Raw genomic sequence first — 16,618 nt, 5'->3', positions numbered from 1 at the left:
TTCAATAAAACACGATATGATTTTCACATCCTAAATCGTGGCCAGTGGGTAAGATATTTTGGGAAGCACGCACATCCACATTCGTATAACAACGGAGTCGGCCTATGTAGTCTAATTATAACTAATTTGCCGAGTTTCATTTTAGTAAAGGTAACAGCATCATCTCACCGTAATTATGGACATGGATTTCACTATATCCTCAGCTTGAATTTTGTCAACAGGATGACAGTGCGTTGATGCTGCTGCTGCTCCAACGTGGATAGGCTCCCCGTAACCCAACTGATTGAAGAGGAAGCGTGATGCTAGAACCAAGAGGTACCACCTCAGTGGGTACCATAAGTAGCATCGTAGATTCCCCCCCCCCCCCCCTCTACCACTCACGCAAACATGTGAAAGCAAGCAACTATGATGTGTTGATATTAATCAAGGTGTTGGTATGTTTATGTTTCAAATCGATGAATGTGTCCTAAGCTTTAGCTGTAGTAGGCTTACATACCCTGAATGAAAAGATGTATCTTTACCACTCACGCAAACATGTAGGCCTACATACAGCCTATAATAAGAATTGCCTCCCTTTCAGTGATACACTTAAGTTGCCAAATGTTGTATTACTCTGCTCCAATTCAATGTTCTAATAGAACAGCTTAAATATAATGAGTTGTATGTTTTTTTAATCGTTGGAATAAGACTAATAGTAGCCCCTAATCAACAGGCATAAGAGGTCTCTGAAACAATATTTTCCATGTTAATGGACATGTCTCCCTGAGCTGAAAAATCAAAATGCCAACCCCATATTTCTATCTCTCACACACACAACTGCCCCTGTTTCTATGCCAACCACTGGCCCATCCCACCTAGTGACATCACAGGACCAGAAACAAGTGAGCTTAATTGACTACCCATGACTTTCCTGCCCAGCTCAGTTATGCAGAAAATATCAGTTATTCTAGCTCTATGAAAATTGCTAACTCTTATTTTAAAGGGCGGTTTAATAAACCAATCTAATATAGGGTTTTAAGCCTCTTTGTTTGCACTCATTAATCACTCATTATTAGTGGTGTAAAGTACTTAAGTAAAAATACTTGAAAGTACTACTAGTCATTTTTGGGGGTATCTGTACTTTACTTTTCTATTTATATTTTTGACTTCACTACATTCCTAAATCAAATTATGTACTTTTTACTGCATACATTCTCCCTGACACCCAAAAGTACTTGTTACATTTTGAATGCTTAGCAGAACAGGAAAATTGTCTAATTCACACACTTATCAAGAGAACATCCCTGGTCATCCCTACTGCCTCTGATTTGGGGGACTCACTAAACACATGCTTCATTTGTGAATTATGTCTGAGTGTTGGACCATGCCCCTGGCTATCTGTACATTTTAAAAACAAGAAAATTATGCCATCTGGTTTGCTTTATATAAGGAATTAAAAATTATTTATACTTTTACTTTTGATCCTTAAGTATATTTTAGCAATCACATTTACTATTGATACTTAAGTATATTTAAAACCAAATACTTTTAGACTTTTACTCAAGTAGTATTTTACTGGGTGACTTTCACTTGGGTCATTTGGGTCTTCACTTTTACTCAAGTATAAAGATTGGGTACTTTTTCCACCAATGCTCATTATAAGACCTGCTTAATAATAATTAGTAAAATAAGTACCCTTCACAATGTAAGGAAACATTATCCACCTAAAAAAAGAGAAACACTTAACACCACTTCAATACAGCTATGACAGGAATTTACTTTTTCGTAGCAGGTTAGGAGAACTTACACAGCAGGTTAGAATTAACGCAGAAGGTTAGGAGACTGAGGTTAAGGCTAAGAAAAGGCTTAGCGAAAATGCTCTCCTTACCCGCTATGTACAAAAATCACTTGACCCCTAGAAGATTTTCACGGCCCAGAGAAATTTTACATGACTGCCTTGTTTTCGTGTTGTTGACCTAGGTCTGGGCTGACACACTCAATATTCTGTCTCCACAGTCAAGCTAGGTTGGGTCCAGCCACAATTAACTAATTCTCAAAATCCCTTTTCAGCTGGCGCTCAGTGGCATCAACCAATTTTTACTATATCTTTAAGAATCAATATCATAATTTAAATGATCAAAAATGGCCTAAAATATCAGTGTGATTATGCAGCCCTTTACATCCTCCTCCATAACCCACTACTTCAGAAAAGTGGCATCTGCCATAACCATGGCAACAGACCGAGTGAGTACCTCATTCAACATGGACGCAACACAAACACATTTCTTTGTAGTTTGGAAGCAAGTGCAGAATTAGTATTTGTAATCTACCAATAGCTTTCTCTCAAGGCACTGTATTTTGTGGGTTTCTAGTTACTTCAGGGGGTTTATAAAAAACACTTCAGGTTTATATTTGGTGAAGAGGTTTTAGTTTCTATTAGGTCTGGAACCTATCAACTTACGTGTGCTTTGTCTGGTCAAAACATAACCATCCCATTCATCTTGTCATTATGGACATGCATCACCTTCTCTCCTGGCTACCAATGGTCTCAAACGACTGGCCTTTTGATCACATTTGTAGTTTCTAACCTATTCAGGGGACCAACTACATTTTGTGTCTTATGTTTGTACCAGGAAAGCAGAAGTTCATTGATATGATGCATGTTCTGAATTAAATCTCATCTGAGAGAACTGAAAGGACATCAATTGAAAGACCCAATTTGTTGTATTAAAACCTTTATTCCTTGCAGGTTTGGCATCTGTACAGTGAAGAGAAAAAACATACAAAAAAATGGAGCTACACTATGTCTCTAAATTGTCATCTGGAATAGAACAAAAAAAAAGCTAAATGAAAGCATGGTCATGCGCCTTGCTGTGGTTTTCCGTAGTCTATGGGGGCATTGGTCCTCTCATGGGACCTCGAGGTGGGCCGCCGGGGGGCCTCGGTGGCATTGGAGGCCCCCTCTGGAAACCAAACGGAGGTGGACGAGGGGGACCCCCACCGTAGCCTGGTGGGGGCATGGGAGGAGGGGGTCCTCTCATGCCTGGATGCATGGGGTGACCTGTGTGGATGGGGAGAGAGAGAGAGGGGCGATTCACACAATGATATATCATCTCAGCGCAAGCAGCACATTTCAACAAGGATATTAGGAAACAAAGCTCTAGGATATCCATCAAATTAATGTATTTATTTATTGTGTCCCTTTAGATACATTTGTCAAAATGTTTTGAAGCTAAACAGTGTTTGTTTACAACTACATACATTTAGTAAAAGTCCAAAATGGAAGTACCAAATGCGGACTCTAGCTTTAAACATTAAGAAACAGAATAGTAACATAACCAAAAGTGATGAAATGTTTTGCATGAATCAGGAGTCAACTAAAAGGCAATTATTCAACTGATAAGAGATTTCAACTCCTATCAGTTGAAATCTCCTATCAGCTTATCCCTAGCCTTGTGAAGGCACAGCACTCACCCATGGGATGCCCATAGGGCCCTCTCGGTGGCATGCCCATGTGAGGGTGAGGGGGCATGCCGGGGGGTGGAGGTGCCCGGTGCTGGTTGGATCCTGGGGGGCCCGGTGGAGGCACCATACCCGGGGGATGGCCATGAGGATGCATGGGCATCTGGGGCATTCCTGTTGGATATGAACAATATCATTGGTGGTGGGCCTCAGTAGCTTAGTTGGTAGAGCATGGCGCTTTCAACACCAGGATAGTGAGTTTGATTCCCGGGAACACCCATACGCAAAATGTATGCATGCATGACTAAGTTGCTTTGGATAAAAGAGTCTGCTAAATGGCATATATTAATGCACCTCATCACACGCAATAAGCTCTCTTTCTTTAACCAGAAGTAGCACTAACTTACAATTCCACACACTACAATTACCAAATGTAACAATCTGGGAAAACTTTTCCTGACAGTTGTACTCATTCCAATGATATGGTCGTGGTGAGTGACTTACCCGGGTGCATGCCCTGGTGGAAGGGTGGTGGGCCAGGTGGGGGGCCTGAGCCCCCTCCCTGGGGTCCTGGTGTCCCTGGGGCTGGGGGCATGCCAGGGGGCATACCAGGAGGCATGGATCCGGGGGGTGGCACAGGAGGGAAGGCACCAGGAGGGGGCATGCCTGGAAATTAAGATCCGAGAAAGAGAGAGAAATTACACATTTTGTTAAGTTGAATTGAAATGAACTTGATGTAGATGTGTTACTGAAGTTATTAGTTAAGTTATTGTGACGCCAACATAAAACTTTCAAATTGTGAGGAAAATCTAGTTTTTGACATTCTTACTCTTACAAATCTACAGAGCACAATCTATGGCTAAGCTATACAGGGCAAATAGTGATCCTATCTAAGTACACCCACAAAATACCCGAAGGATTTTGGAAGATGAAATTAAATTATTCAACCCTGGTGCACCCACTTCCACGCACACACACACTTACCAGGCATGAGCATCCCGGCTCCCAGGGTGGTGAGGACAGGGGTCGAGGCAGAGGGGGGAGGCGGTGCGTCTGCGAATAGCTGATGCGGCCGATCGGCCTGCGAAAGTGGGTTTTGTGCTGCTAGGAGGCGTTCAGCGGCTGAGCCGTGCCGCTCGCCCTTGGAGTCCTTCTTGAAGGCATATGACACCGTAATGGGACGGTTGCACAGGTACTGGCCGTTCATGGCCTCGATGGCTGCGTCAGAGGCGTCAAAACTGGCAAAGTTGATGAAGGCGTAGCCCTTGGAGTTGCCAGTGTCCGGGTCGCGCATGATCTTGGGCGTCTGGAGTATGACCCCAAAGGCACTGAACGTGTCGTAGAGGAGTTTCTCGTCAATCTCCGGGTCTAGGTTACCAATGAAGATGTTTGCGCCCACATCCAGGTTTTTGTTGTGCGCTGAGGCCTTGTTGACACGGATGGGCTTGCCGTATAGTTTAATCATGTTCATAATCTTGATGGCATAGTCCGCATCCTCTTCACTGAGGAACTCAACAAAGCCATAGCCTTACAGAGCAGGGGGGGGGGGCAGAGCAAAGAACAACATTCAATTATAACTGTTAAAGTCTCTTTCTAATCAGCATTATTGACAGGCTATTTGTCACTAAAGCAGTCTCCAAATATCACGTGACATCAAGTGTTGGGTTTGCATTCATAGCATAGACCTATTCAATTCAATACCCTTCATACAATGAACACAAATATAATGTGTTGGTCCCATGTTTTATGAGCTGAAATAAAATATCCCAGATATGTTCCATAAGCCAAAAAACGTATTTCTTAAATTTCGTGCATCCCTGTTAGTGAGCATTTCTCCTTTGCCAAGATAATCCATCCACCTGACAGGTCTGGAATTTCAAGAAGCTGATTAAACAGTATTATCATTACACAGGTGCACCTTGTGCTGTGGACAACAAAAGGCCACTCTAAACTGTGCAGTTTTGTCACACAACACAATGTCACAGATGTTTTAAGTTTTGAGGGAGCGTGCAATTGGCATGCTGACTGAGCTGTTGCCAAATAATTTAAAGTTCATTTCGCTACCATAAGCCACCTTTGTTGTTTTAGATAATTTGGCAGAAAGTCCAACTGGCCTCACAACCGCAGACCACGTGTAACCATGCCAGCCCAGGACCTCCACTACCTCCTCTTCATCTGCGGTACCGTCTGAGACCAGCCACCGGGACAGCTGAGGAAACTGTGGGTTTGCACAACCGAAGAATTTCTGCACAAACTGTCAGAAACAGTCTCATGATAGCTCATCTGTGTGCTCGTCATCCTCACCAGGGTCTTGACCTGACTGCAGTTTGGCGTCGTACCTGACTTCAGTGGGCAAAAGTTCACCTTTGATGGCCACTGGCACGTTGGAGGAGTGCGCTCTTCACAGATGAATTCCAGTTTCAACTGTACCGGGCAGATAGACAACAGTGTATATGATGTCGTGTGGGCGAGCGGTTTGCTGATGGACAGAGTGCCCCCATGATGGATGTGGGGTTATGGTATGGGCAGGCATAAACCACGGACAATGAAAATAATTGCACTTTATCGATGGCATTTCAATGCACAGAGATACTGTGACAAGATCCTGAGACCCTTTGACGTGCCGTTCATCCGCCGCCATAACCTCATGTTTCAGCATGATAATGCTTCATCTCCATGTCCAATGCTCCATTGAGCATGTTTGGGACACTCTGGATTGACCTGTACGACAGTGTGTTCCAGTTCCTGCCAAAATCCAGCAACTTCGCACAGCCATTGAAGAGGAGCGGGACAACATTCCACAGGTCACAAACAACACCCTGATCAACTCTATTTAAAGGAGATGTGTCGCGTTGCATGAGGCAAATGGTGGTCATACCACATACTGACTGGTTCTTATCCATGCCACTCTTTTTTGTTTTTAAGGTATCTGTGACCAAATCAAATCAAACTGTATTGGTCACATACACATGGTTAGCAGATGTTAATACGAGTGTAGCGAAATGCTTATGCTTCTAGATCTGACAGTGCAGTAATATCTAACAAGTAATCTTAAATTCACAACAACTACCTTATATACATACACTCAAATGTAAAGGGATGAATAAGACTACGTACATATAAATATACGGATGAGCGATGGCCGTGCGGCATAGGCAAGATGCAGTAGATGGTATAGAACACAGTATATACAATTGAAGTCGGAAGTTTAAATACACTTAGGTTGGAGTCATTAAAACTCGTTTTTCAACCACTCCACAAATTTCTTGTTAACAAACTATAGTTTTGGCAAGTCGGTTAGGACATCTACTTTGTGCATGACAAGTCATTTTTCCAACAATTGTTTACAGACAGATTATTTCACTTATAATTCACTGTATCACAATTCCAGTGGGTTAGAAGTTTACATAGACTAAGCTGGAAAATTCCAGAGAATTATGTCATTTTAGAAGCTTCTAATAGGCTAATTGACATCATTTGAGTCAATTGGAGGTGTACGGTGGATGTATTTCAAGGCCTACCTTCAAACTCAGTTCCTCTTTGCTTGACATCATGGGAAAATCAAAAGATATCAGCCAAGACCTCAGAAAACAAATTGTAGACCTCCAGAAGTCTGGTTCATTCTTGGGAGCAATTTCCAAACGCCTGAAGGTACCACGTTCATCTGTACAAACAATAGTATGCAAGTATAAACACCATGGGACCACGCAGCTGTCATATCGCAGAAAGAAGACGTGTTCTGTCTCCTAGAGATGAACGTACTTTGGTGCGAATAGTGCAAATCAATACCAAAACAACAGCAAAGGACCTTGTGAACATGCTGGAGGAAACAGACACAAAAGTATCTATATCCACAGTAAAAACGAGTCCTATATCGACATAACCTAAAAGGCCACTGCTCCAAAACTGCCATAAAATAGCCAGACTACGGTTTGCAGCTGCTCATGGGGACAAATAACTCTGGTCTGATGAAACAAAAATAGAACAGTTTGGCCATAATGACCATCGTAATGTTTGGAGCAAAAAGGGGGAGGCTTGCAAGCCGAAGAACACCATCCCAACCGTGAAGCACGGGGGTGGCAGCATCATGTTGTGGGGATGCTTTGCTGCAGGAGGGACTTCTGCACTTCACAAAATAGATGGCATCACGAGGAAGGACAATTATGTGGATATATTGAAGCAACATCTCAAGACATCAGTCAGTAAGTTAAAGCTTGGTTGCAAATGGGTCTTCCAAATGGACAATGACCTCAAGCATACTTCCAAAGTTGTGGCGAAATGGCTTAAGGACAACAAAGTCAAGGTATTGGAGTGGCCATCACAAAGCCCTGACCTCAATTCTGTAGATAATTTGTGGGCAGAACTGAAAAAGCGTGTGCGAGCAAGGAGGCCTACAAACCTGACTCAGTTACACCAGCTCTGTCAGGAGGAATGGGCCAAAATTCACCCAACTTATTGTAGGAAGCTTGTGGAAGGCTACCCGAAACGTTTGAACCAAGTTAAACAATTTAATTAAAACGCAACGCTACCAATTACTACTTGCGTGTATGTAAACTTCTGATCCACTGGGAATGTGATGAAAGAAATAAAAGCTGAAATAAATCACTCTACTATTATTCTGACATTTCACATTCTTAAAATAAAGTTGTAATCCTAACTGACCTAAGACAGCGAATTTTTACTAGGATTAAATGTCAGGAATTGTGAAAACTGAGTTTAAATGTATTTGGCTAAGGTGTATGTAAACTTCCAACTTCAACTGTACATATGAGATGAGTAATGTAGGATATGTAAACATTATTAAAGTGGAGTTATTTAAAGTGACTAGTGACACCTTTATTAAATCCATTTAATAAAGTGGCCAGAGATTTGAGTCTGTATGTTGGCAGCAGCCTCTCTATGTTAGTGATGGCTGATTTACAGTCCGATGGCCTTGAGATAGAAGCTGTTTTTCAGTCTCTCAGTCCCAGCTTTAATGCACCTGTACTGACCTCGCCTTCTGGATGATAGTGGGGTGAACAGGCAGTGGTTCGAGTGGTTGTTGTCCTTGATGATCTTTTTGGCCTTCCTTTGACATCGGGTGCTGTAGGTGTCCTGGATGGCAGGTAGTTTGCCCCCGGTGATGCGTTGTGCAGACCGTACCACCCTCTGGAGAGCCTTGCGGTTGAGGGCGGTGCAGTTGTCGTACCAGGTGGTGATACAGCCTGACAGGATGCTCTCGATTGAGCATCTGTAAAAGTTTGCGAGTGTTTTAAGTTATGTCAAATTTCTTCAGCCTCCTGAGGTTGAAGAGGCGCTGTTGCGCCTTCTTTACCACGCTGTCTGTGTGAGTGGACAATTTCAGTTTGTCCGTGATGTGTATGCAGAGGAACTAAAAACTTTCCACCTTCTCCACTGCTGTCCCGTCGATGTGGATGGGGTGCTCCCTCTGCTGTTTCCTGAAGTCCACGATCATCTCCTTTGTTTTGTTGACAATGAGTGAGAGGTTATTTTCCTGACACCACACTCTGAGGGCCCTCACCTCCTCCCTGTAGGCCATTTCATAGTTGTTGGTAATCAAGCCTACCACTGCAGTGTTGTCTGCAAACTTGATTGAGTTGGAGACGTGCAGGGCCACACAGTCATGGGTGAACAGGGAGTACAGGAGAGGGCTGAGAACGCACCCTTGTGGGGCCCCAGTATTGAGGATCAGCGTGGTGGAGATTTTTCCTAACTTCACCATCTGGGGGGGGGGGGGGGGGGGGGTCGTCAGAAAGTCCAGGACCCAGTTGAACAAAGCGGGGTCGAGACCCAGGATGGTGACGAGTTTGGAGGGAATTATGGTGTTAAATGCATTCTTACATAGGAATTCCTCTTGTCCAGATGGGATAGGGCAGTGTGCAGTGTGATGGCGATTGCGTCGTCTGTGGACCTATTAGGGCAGTAAGCAAATTGGAGTGGGTCTAGGGTATCAGGTAGGGTGGAGCTGATATGATCCTTGACTAGTCTCTCAAAGCACTTCATGATGACAGAAGTGACTGCTACGTGGTGATAGTCACTTAGTTCAGTTACCTTAGCTTCTTGCATATCTGTGTTCCCGGTCATGAAATCCATAGATTAGGGCCTAATGAATTTATTTAAAATTGACAAATTTCCTTATATGAACTGTAACTCAGTAAATTCTTTGAAATTGTTGCATGTTGTGTTTATATTTTTGTTCAGTGTAATTAAGCAGAATTCTGCATTTTTCACAAAAGATATATATAACAAATATCTTGCTGCGTATTGTAAACGCAGACCACAAAAGGTTCCTATTGTAAATTCTGCTCGGCATCAGACATATTTTGTGCTTCAGTTGCACTTCTCTAATTGGATGAGAATTCACCAAAGGGCATTCTATCAACAGGCAGCGCTCTGACTGACGTGTAGCTACTTTTTTTCTGGTACTTTTTGTTAACTCGAAATGACACAACGACAAGGTTCCAGTTTTAAAAAGTTTACTATACTGTATGAACACAATACAAGGTAGCCATTCCTCTCAAGGCTAGGTCCATCAACAACCAAACTTCCTGCGCAGGCGCACTCTTGACAGAGTGATAGCCCCGTAATAACCGAAATATAGGGATACTTAAAACATGAACTTAACACTTTTCTCAGCATAACCTAATTTTCTCTGATAAAATGCAAGATTAACTTCAAGCAAAACATTAGGAAATGTAGCTGGAACGCATTCTTCGATGATTAACAGAAATATGACGGCCATGCATCGTTTAAGCAAAAAATACCTTGCTTTTTCATTGTAAGCTCATTTACTTGTATGGCTGCTAGCCAAACAGCGTTGCACTTCTGTTGTCATATGATGAAAACGAAGCCATTTTCTACCAAATGTGTTGCACTAATGTGTTATCTGAAACATGACTTTCAATATAAAACGCAAGTGAAAAGGTTTAATATGCAGATTTTTGTATGGTCTGCGTATTGAAAATGCAGATCTCTGAATTCTAACACAACCCCTGATTACTACCAGAAGCAATTTCTGTGTTTATAATCTACAATGGTCTGTCTTTTTTGTATAGGCTATTTCTACACAGTTCCTATTTGCAAACATGAGTGTGCCACCTCACCATGTGCACCTACGTTAGACTGCCGTAAAGTGTAGCATATTTTATTGGTCTTACCGATGGTAGAATGTGTCAGTTTTGTTACCAATGTGTTGTTTATGACTGTTATTTACCTTGGTGTTGTCCCGTGACTCTGTCTTTGGGCATGTGAGTGTTGACCACAGGCCCAGCCTGTAGGAAGAGCTCCCACAGCAGTGGCTCTGCCACTTTCTCATCCAGACCACCCACATACACAGTGGCATCTAAAATGATCAGAGCAAAACCACATTTTTATTTTTTTAACCTTTATTTAACTAGGCAAGTCAGTTAAGAACAAATTCTTATTTACAATGACGGCCTACCAAAAGGCCTCCTGCGGGGACGGGGGCCTGGGATTAAACATTTAAAAAATAAATACAATATAAATATAACAAAACACACATCACAACTCTACATAAAGAGAGACCTAAGACAACATTGCAAGGCAACAACACATGACAATACAGCATGGTAGCAACACAACATAACAACAACATGGTTGTTAAGTGGATGTGTATAAACCCAAACAGAAGACCTTGCCATACGAGATATTTCAAGTTCTGACGAAATGACTAACGTTACCTGTTTTTAGCAACACCATCCCCATGTACGTAATCGGTTCCTATTACATTACCGAGCAGTGCACAAGAAAGCTGTAAATCTACTCTTTTTACATCCCATCTGTGGTGGTTCACTAGCACAAACCCTGCAAAATGGGCAGTGTTGCCAAAGACAGGGAATAGAAGTGGCAGGCAGCCCAGTGATTAAGAGTGTTGGGCCTGTACCCGAAGGTTCGCTGGTTCTAATCCCCAAGCCGACTAGGTGAAAAATCTGTCGATATGCACTTGACCCTAATTGCTCCAGGGGCACTTTAATGCTATGGCTGACCCTGTAAATCAAAACCATTTTACATATAATTTCCTGGAATTCTACAGATTTTGCCATAGGGTGGAGTTTTTTTTATATGATATCTGAGTGAGACTGGCTCTGATTCGACTTTGATTACTACAGGTTTAGATAGGTAACTTAGTTTAGCGTCCAGCTATCTAGAAAAATCTATATACTGACATAGGCTAATTGAGTGACTATCAGTGATTTACACAAGAGAAACTGTTGATGCACAACCACATTTCAAAATTGCATCTTGTGTAATCTACTTATATTTCTTGTGGAAGTTGATAAATGACACCTTTGGACATTGCAAAATAATGGCCTACACCCACTGACAAAGCGTTTAAAATAAATAAAATTCCCTTTCAGATCCATATTTTTGTATTTTAAGGTAAAGGACACCTGACCTTATAGTTAATGCCTTTCGGAATACAAATGTTACACTAAATATGAACAAAACATTCCTGGGGACATAAAATGAACCGTATACTAGGAATGACCCAGCTAGCTACCCATTCATAGCCCGGCAGACACCTAGACAAATCTGACGAGTCCGTCAGGACATGAAAATATATGGCTAGCGATATTGCCATGTAATGTCCTGTATCTGTATTTCCAGGTCATGTCTATGTATCTAAATAGCTAGCTTGTTAGACATGGCAAACGTTGGCTAGTAAACGAGAATGGAGCTAACTAGCTTAGTTTGGCAATGGAATGCAGTCACACACGCAAGGGGATATGGCTAACTACTTAATTTAGCTAGTGTTCTGGCCATGCGGCCAAATGTGATTGAAACTACCCGTATGGCCACATTTGATGAAATTCATTGTAAGTTATAAAGACTTATCTACCTTGGTTTCGCTCCGAAATTGGTCCCGCCGCCATGTTAAATCCGGCGTGAGGGCAGCGTTATGTTCATCTGATGGGCAAGGAACATATCCGACAAAACCAAAGAACGCGATTCGATAAAGTCGCCCTCTAGTGGCGGGCTGTCTGTAACGGTGAGCTCTCGTTCAAGATGCAGCTGATATCATTGATATCATGGATATCATAGATTTGCAAACCTGGATTGTGCAATATTTGCCCATTATTCTTTACAAAAATTATTCAAGCTCTTTCAAGTTGGTTGTTGATCATTGCTAGACAGCCATTTTCAAGTCTTGCCATAGACTTTCAAGCCGATTTAAGTCAAATCTGTAACTAGTCCACTCAGGAACATTCAATGTCGTCTTGGCAAGTAACTACAGTGTACATTTGGCCTTAATATAACTTTACGTCCGTCCCCTCGCCCCGACCGCAAACCAGGGACCCTCTGCACACATCAACAACTGACACCCACGAAGCATCGTTACCCATCACTCCACAAAGGCCGCGGCCCTTGCAGAGCAAGGGGAACCACTACTTCAAGGTCTCAAAGCGAGTGACGTAACCGATTGAAACGCTATTAGCGCGCACCACCGCTAACTAGCTAGCCATTTCACATCGGTTACATTAAGTTTTAGGTTACTGTTCTGCTGAAAGGTGGATTTGCTCCCAGTGTCTGTTGGAAAGCAGACTGAACCAGGTTTTCCTCTATGATTTTGCCTATGCTTAGCTCCATTACTTTTCTTTTTATCATAAAAAACTCCCTAGGCCTTACCAATTGCAAGCATACCCATAACATGATGCAGCCACAACCATGCTTAAACAAATATTTTAGACTGGTACTCAGTGATGTTTTGTGTTGGATTTGCCCCAAACATAATGCTTTGTATTCAGGACAAAAAGTTCATTTAATTTCTTTGACACTTTTTTGCAGTATTACTTAAGTGCTTTATTGCAAACAGGATGCATGTTTTGGAATATTTGCATTCTGTACAGGCTTCCTTCTTAGGTTAGTATTGTGGAGTAACTACAATGTTGTTGATCCATCCTCAGTTTTCTTAGCCATTTAACAGTTCATTCAAAAATCATGTTAAACACCATTATTGCACACAGAGTTAGTCCATGCAACTTATCTGACATGTTAAGCAAATTTTTACTCATTAAGTTATTTAGGCTTGCTATAATAAAGGGGTTGAATACTTATTGACTCAAGACATTCCAGCTTTTAGTTTTTTATTAATTTATAAACATTTCTAAAAACATAATTCCACTTTGACATTATGAGATATTGTGTGTAGATCAGTGACACACAATCTCAATTTAATCAATTTTAATTTCAGGCTGTAAAACAACAAAATGTGTAAAAAGTCAAGGGGTGTGAATATTTTCTGAAGGCCCTGTATGTACAGTCTAAGAATCTAGGATTAGATATATTTATTCTTGACAAATTATTGAGCTCACAACTGTTTTACCCTATCATATCATAATTCCAAATAAGGTTTTATTGTATTACTATATTGTTGACAAATAATAATAGATAAAGAGATAAAAGGGTTAAAACTGTTGTAATGAACACTCATTGAGAAAAAAGTGTAGATTCACTCGCAGGTGTTTATTTCGCCTTCACTGAAGGCAAGAATCGTGGTCACAGGCAGAAAATGGTCATACACAGGTAGGTAAACAGGCAGGTGAATCAAAACTAGAACTGAAGGCTATAAATGGTTCTCACAAACAAATTGGTTAAAGGATTAGTAGAGTCAAATTGAACAATACCCCACAAAGGCACAAACAGAATGAATTGCACTAAATAAGGAGCTGATGAGACCAGGTGAGTCACTAACACAGGTGAAATCAATGAACAAAAATGAAAGACAAGGCTACGTTCAAGAACACAAAGAAACAGGGCTACGTTCAGAACACAAGGTTGACTAAGAAAATAAACACAGAACCTTACAACTGTCATGTGGATGAGGATGTTCTTGAATCTATAGCACAGTGTATGAATTTGAGAGGGGTCACATGTATATGCAAATCTTGGCTTTAACATAACATTCAATAAATACCAAATGGTCTGGATAAAAAAAGTTAACTACATTGGAACATTTTTTATAGGCCTATACTTTTTGTCTCTGCCTATTTGACAAAATGTATTATAATTGTATCTCTTATTATGTCTGACTTTCCTGGGTTCAGGCTATGCACTTCTGTGTAACTGTTGTTCAATAGCTGTCTAGCAGTGACTGTTAACACACTGGACATCAATTTGCCTCTACTTTGGGCAAAAACAACTGCTCAAGGGTGAGTGGTTGCCACTTTGCGAAATATACAGTTGAAGTCGGAAGTTTACATACACCTTAGCCAAATACATTTAAACTCAGTTTTTCACAATTCCTGACATTTAATCAGAGTAAAAGTTCCCTGTCTTAGGTCAGATAGAATCACCACTTTATTTTAAGAATGTGAAATGTCAGAATAATAGTAGAGAGAATGATTTATTTCAGCTTTTATTTCTTTCATCACATTCCCAGTGGATCAGAAGTTTACATACAATCAATTAGTATTTGGTAGCATTCGCTTTAAATTGTTTAACTTGGATCAAACGTGTCGGGTAGCCTTCCACAAGCTTCCCACAATAAGTTGGGTGAATTTTGGCCCATTCCTCCTGACAGAGCTGGTGTAACTGAGTCAGGTTTGTAGGCCTCCTTGCTCGCACACGCTTTTTCAGTTCTGCCCACAAATTATCTACAGAATTGAGGTCAGGGCTTTGTGATGGCCACTCCAATACCTTGACTTTGTTGTCCTTAAGCCATTTTGACACATCTTTGGAAGTATGCTTGGGGTCATTGTCCATTTGGAAGACCCATTTGCAACCAAACTTTAACTTCCTGACTGATGTCTTGAGATGTTGCTTCAATATATCCACATAATTTTCCTCCTCATGAAGCCATCTATTTTGTGAAGTGCACCAGTCCCTCCTGCAGAAAAGCACCCCCACAACATGATGCTGCCACCCCCGTGCTTCACGGTTGGGATGGTGTTCTTCGGCTTGCAAGCCTCCCACTTTTTCCTCCAAACATAATGATGGTCATTATGGCCAAACTGTTCTATTTTTGTTTCATCAGACCAGAGGACATTTCTCCAAAAAAGTACGATCTTTGTCCCCATGAGCAGCTGCAAAGCGTAGTCTAGCTATTTTAATGGCAGTTTTGGAGCAGTGGCTTCTTCCTTGCTGAGCGGCCTTTCAGGTTATGTCGATATAGGACTCGTTTTTACTGTGGATATAGATACTTTTGTGTCTGTTTCCTCCAGCATGTTCACAAGGGCCTTGCTGTTGTTTTGGGATTGATTTGCACTTTTCGCACCAAAGTACGTTCATCTCCAGGAGACAGAACACGTCTCCTTTCTGAGCGGTATGACAGCTGCGTGGTCCCATGGTGTTTTTACTTGCGTACTATTGTTTGTACAGATGAACGTGGTACCTTCAGGCGTTTGGAAATTGCTCCCAAGAATGAACCAGACTTCTGGAGGTCTACAATTTGTTTTCTGAGGTCTTGGCTGATATCTTTTGATTTTCCCATGATGTCAAGCAAAGAGGAACTGAGTTTGAAGTTAGGCCTTGAAATACATCCACAGGTACACCTCCAATTGACTCAAATGTCAATTAGCCTATCAGAAGCTTCTAAACCCTTGAAATCATTTTCTGGAATTTTCCAAGCTGTTTAAAGGCACAGTCAACTTAGTGTATGTAAACTTCTGACCAACTGGAATTGTGATACAGTGAATTATAAGTGAGATAATCTGTCTGTAAACAATTGTTGGAAAAATGACTTGTGTCATGCACAAAGTAGATGTCCTAACCAACTTGCCAAAACTATAGTTTGTTAACAAGAAATTTGTGGAGTGGTTGAAAAACGAGTTTTAATGACTCCAACCTAAATGTATGTAAACTTCCGACTTCAACTGTATAATGCTCAGACAAGAGAGTTGTAGTAAAAAGTACAGGGGATGTATACTCCTCTATATTCTAATGGTTAACTTTCTTTTAGGTTACCATAACTTTAACTGACTAAAATCCTTAAACATGCATTGAGTTATAGCTGGTGATACACAACCAAAACTAACTGAATGTAAGAACCCTGGGTTCAAATGTAGTGCTTTAGAAAGGAGGTGACCTGACCATGTTCTTTTTCTAACTCACTCAGACACTTTGTTGAACTAGAGTTGTCAAATTTTTCCATGGGCCTAAGAATAGACCATTTACATGTTCAGTTTAGGAGCTACAGTATAGCCTACACTGGACAGTG

At 41.4% G+C, this 16,618-nt stretch overlaps 2 protein-coding genes across 4 annotated transcripts in view; both read right to left on the bottom strand.

Annotated features, from left to right (window-relative positions):
• The window catches only part of LOC139554840 (synaptic vesicle glycoprotein 2A-like), a 35,155-nt gene extending 24,388 nt beyond the window's left edge, over positions 1–10,767 (bottom strand). Inside the window, exon 1 of one of the 2 annotated variants that reach the window (XM_071368009.1) lies at positions 10,655–10,767. The gene's annotated coding sequence lies outside the window, so the exon portion shown is untranslated. Of the gene's footprint in view, positions 1–168; positions 312–10,654 lie in introns of those variants that run through there. The other variant, XM_071368008.1, reaches the window with a different exon arrangement.
• Positions 2,698–12,441, bottom strand: LOC139554841 (splicing factor 3B subunit 4-like). 2 transcript variants are annotated; one of them, XM_071368010.1, is made up of 6 exons: positions 12,302–12,441; positions 10,655–10,783; positions 4,426–4,968; positions 3,946–4,107; positions 3,454–3,615; positions 2,698–3,040 (listed from the first exon to the last, which is right to left on the bottom strand). In XM_071368010.1, exons 1-6 carry the CDS (start codon positions 12,333–12,335, stop codon positions 2,868–2,870), a joined length of 1,203 nt encoding a protein of 400 aa, XP_071224111.1. In that variant the 5' UTR covers positions 12,336–12,441; the 3' UTR covers positions 2,698–2,867. The 2 variants fall into 2 exon arrangements, with proteins under 2 accessions (XP_071224111.1, XP_071224112.1); XM_071368011.1 differs by lacking the exons at positions 10,655–10,783; positions 12,302–12,441 and adding an exon at positions 8,433–9,152.
• Between the last annotated feature and the right edge of the window lie 4,177 nt (positions 12,442–16,618).

Source organism: Salvelinus alpinus, chromosome 26, assembly GCF_045679555.1.
Source record: "Salvelinus alpinus chromosome 26, SLU_Salpinus.1, whole genome shotgun sequence".
Classification (NCBI taxonomy): Eukaryota; Metazoa; Chordata; class Actinopteri; order Salmoniformes; family Salmonidae; genus Salvelinus; species Salvelinus alpinus.
The sequence above is the reverse complement of the archived record's forward strand: the minus strand, read 5'-3'. Positions and strand labels throughout refer to the sequence as shown.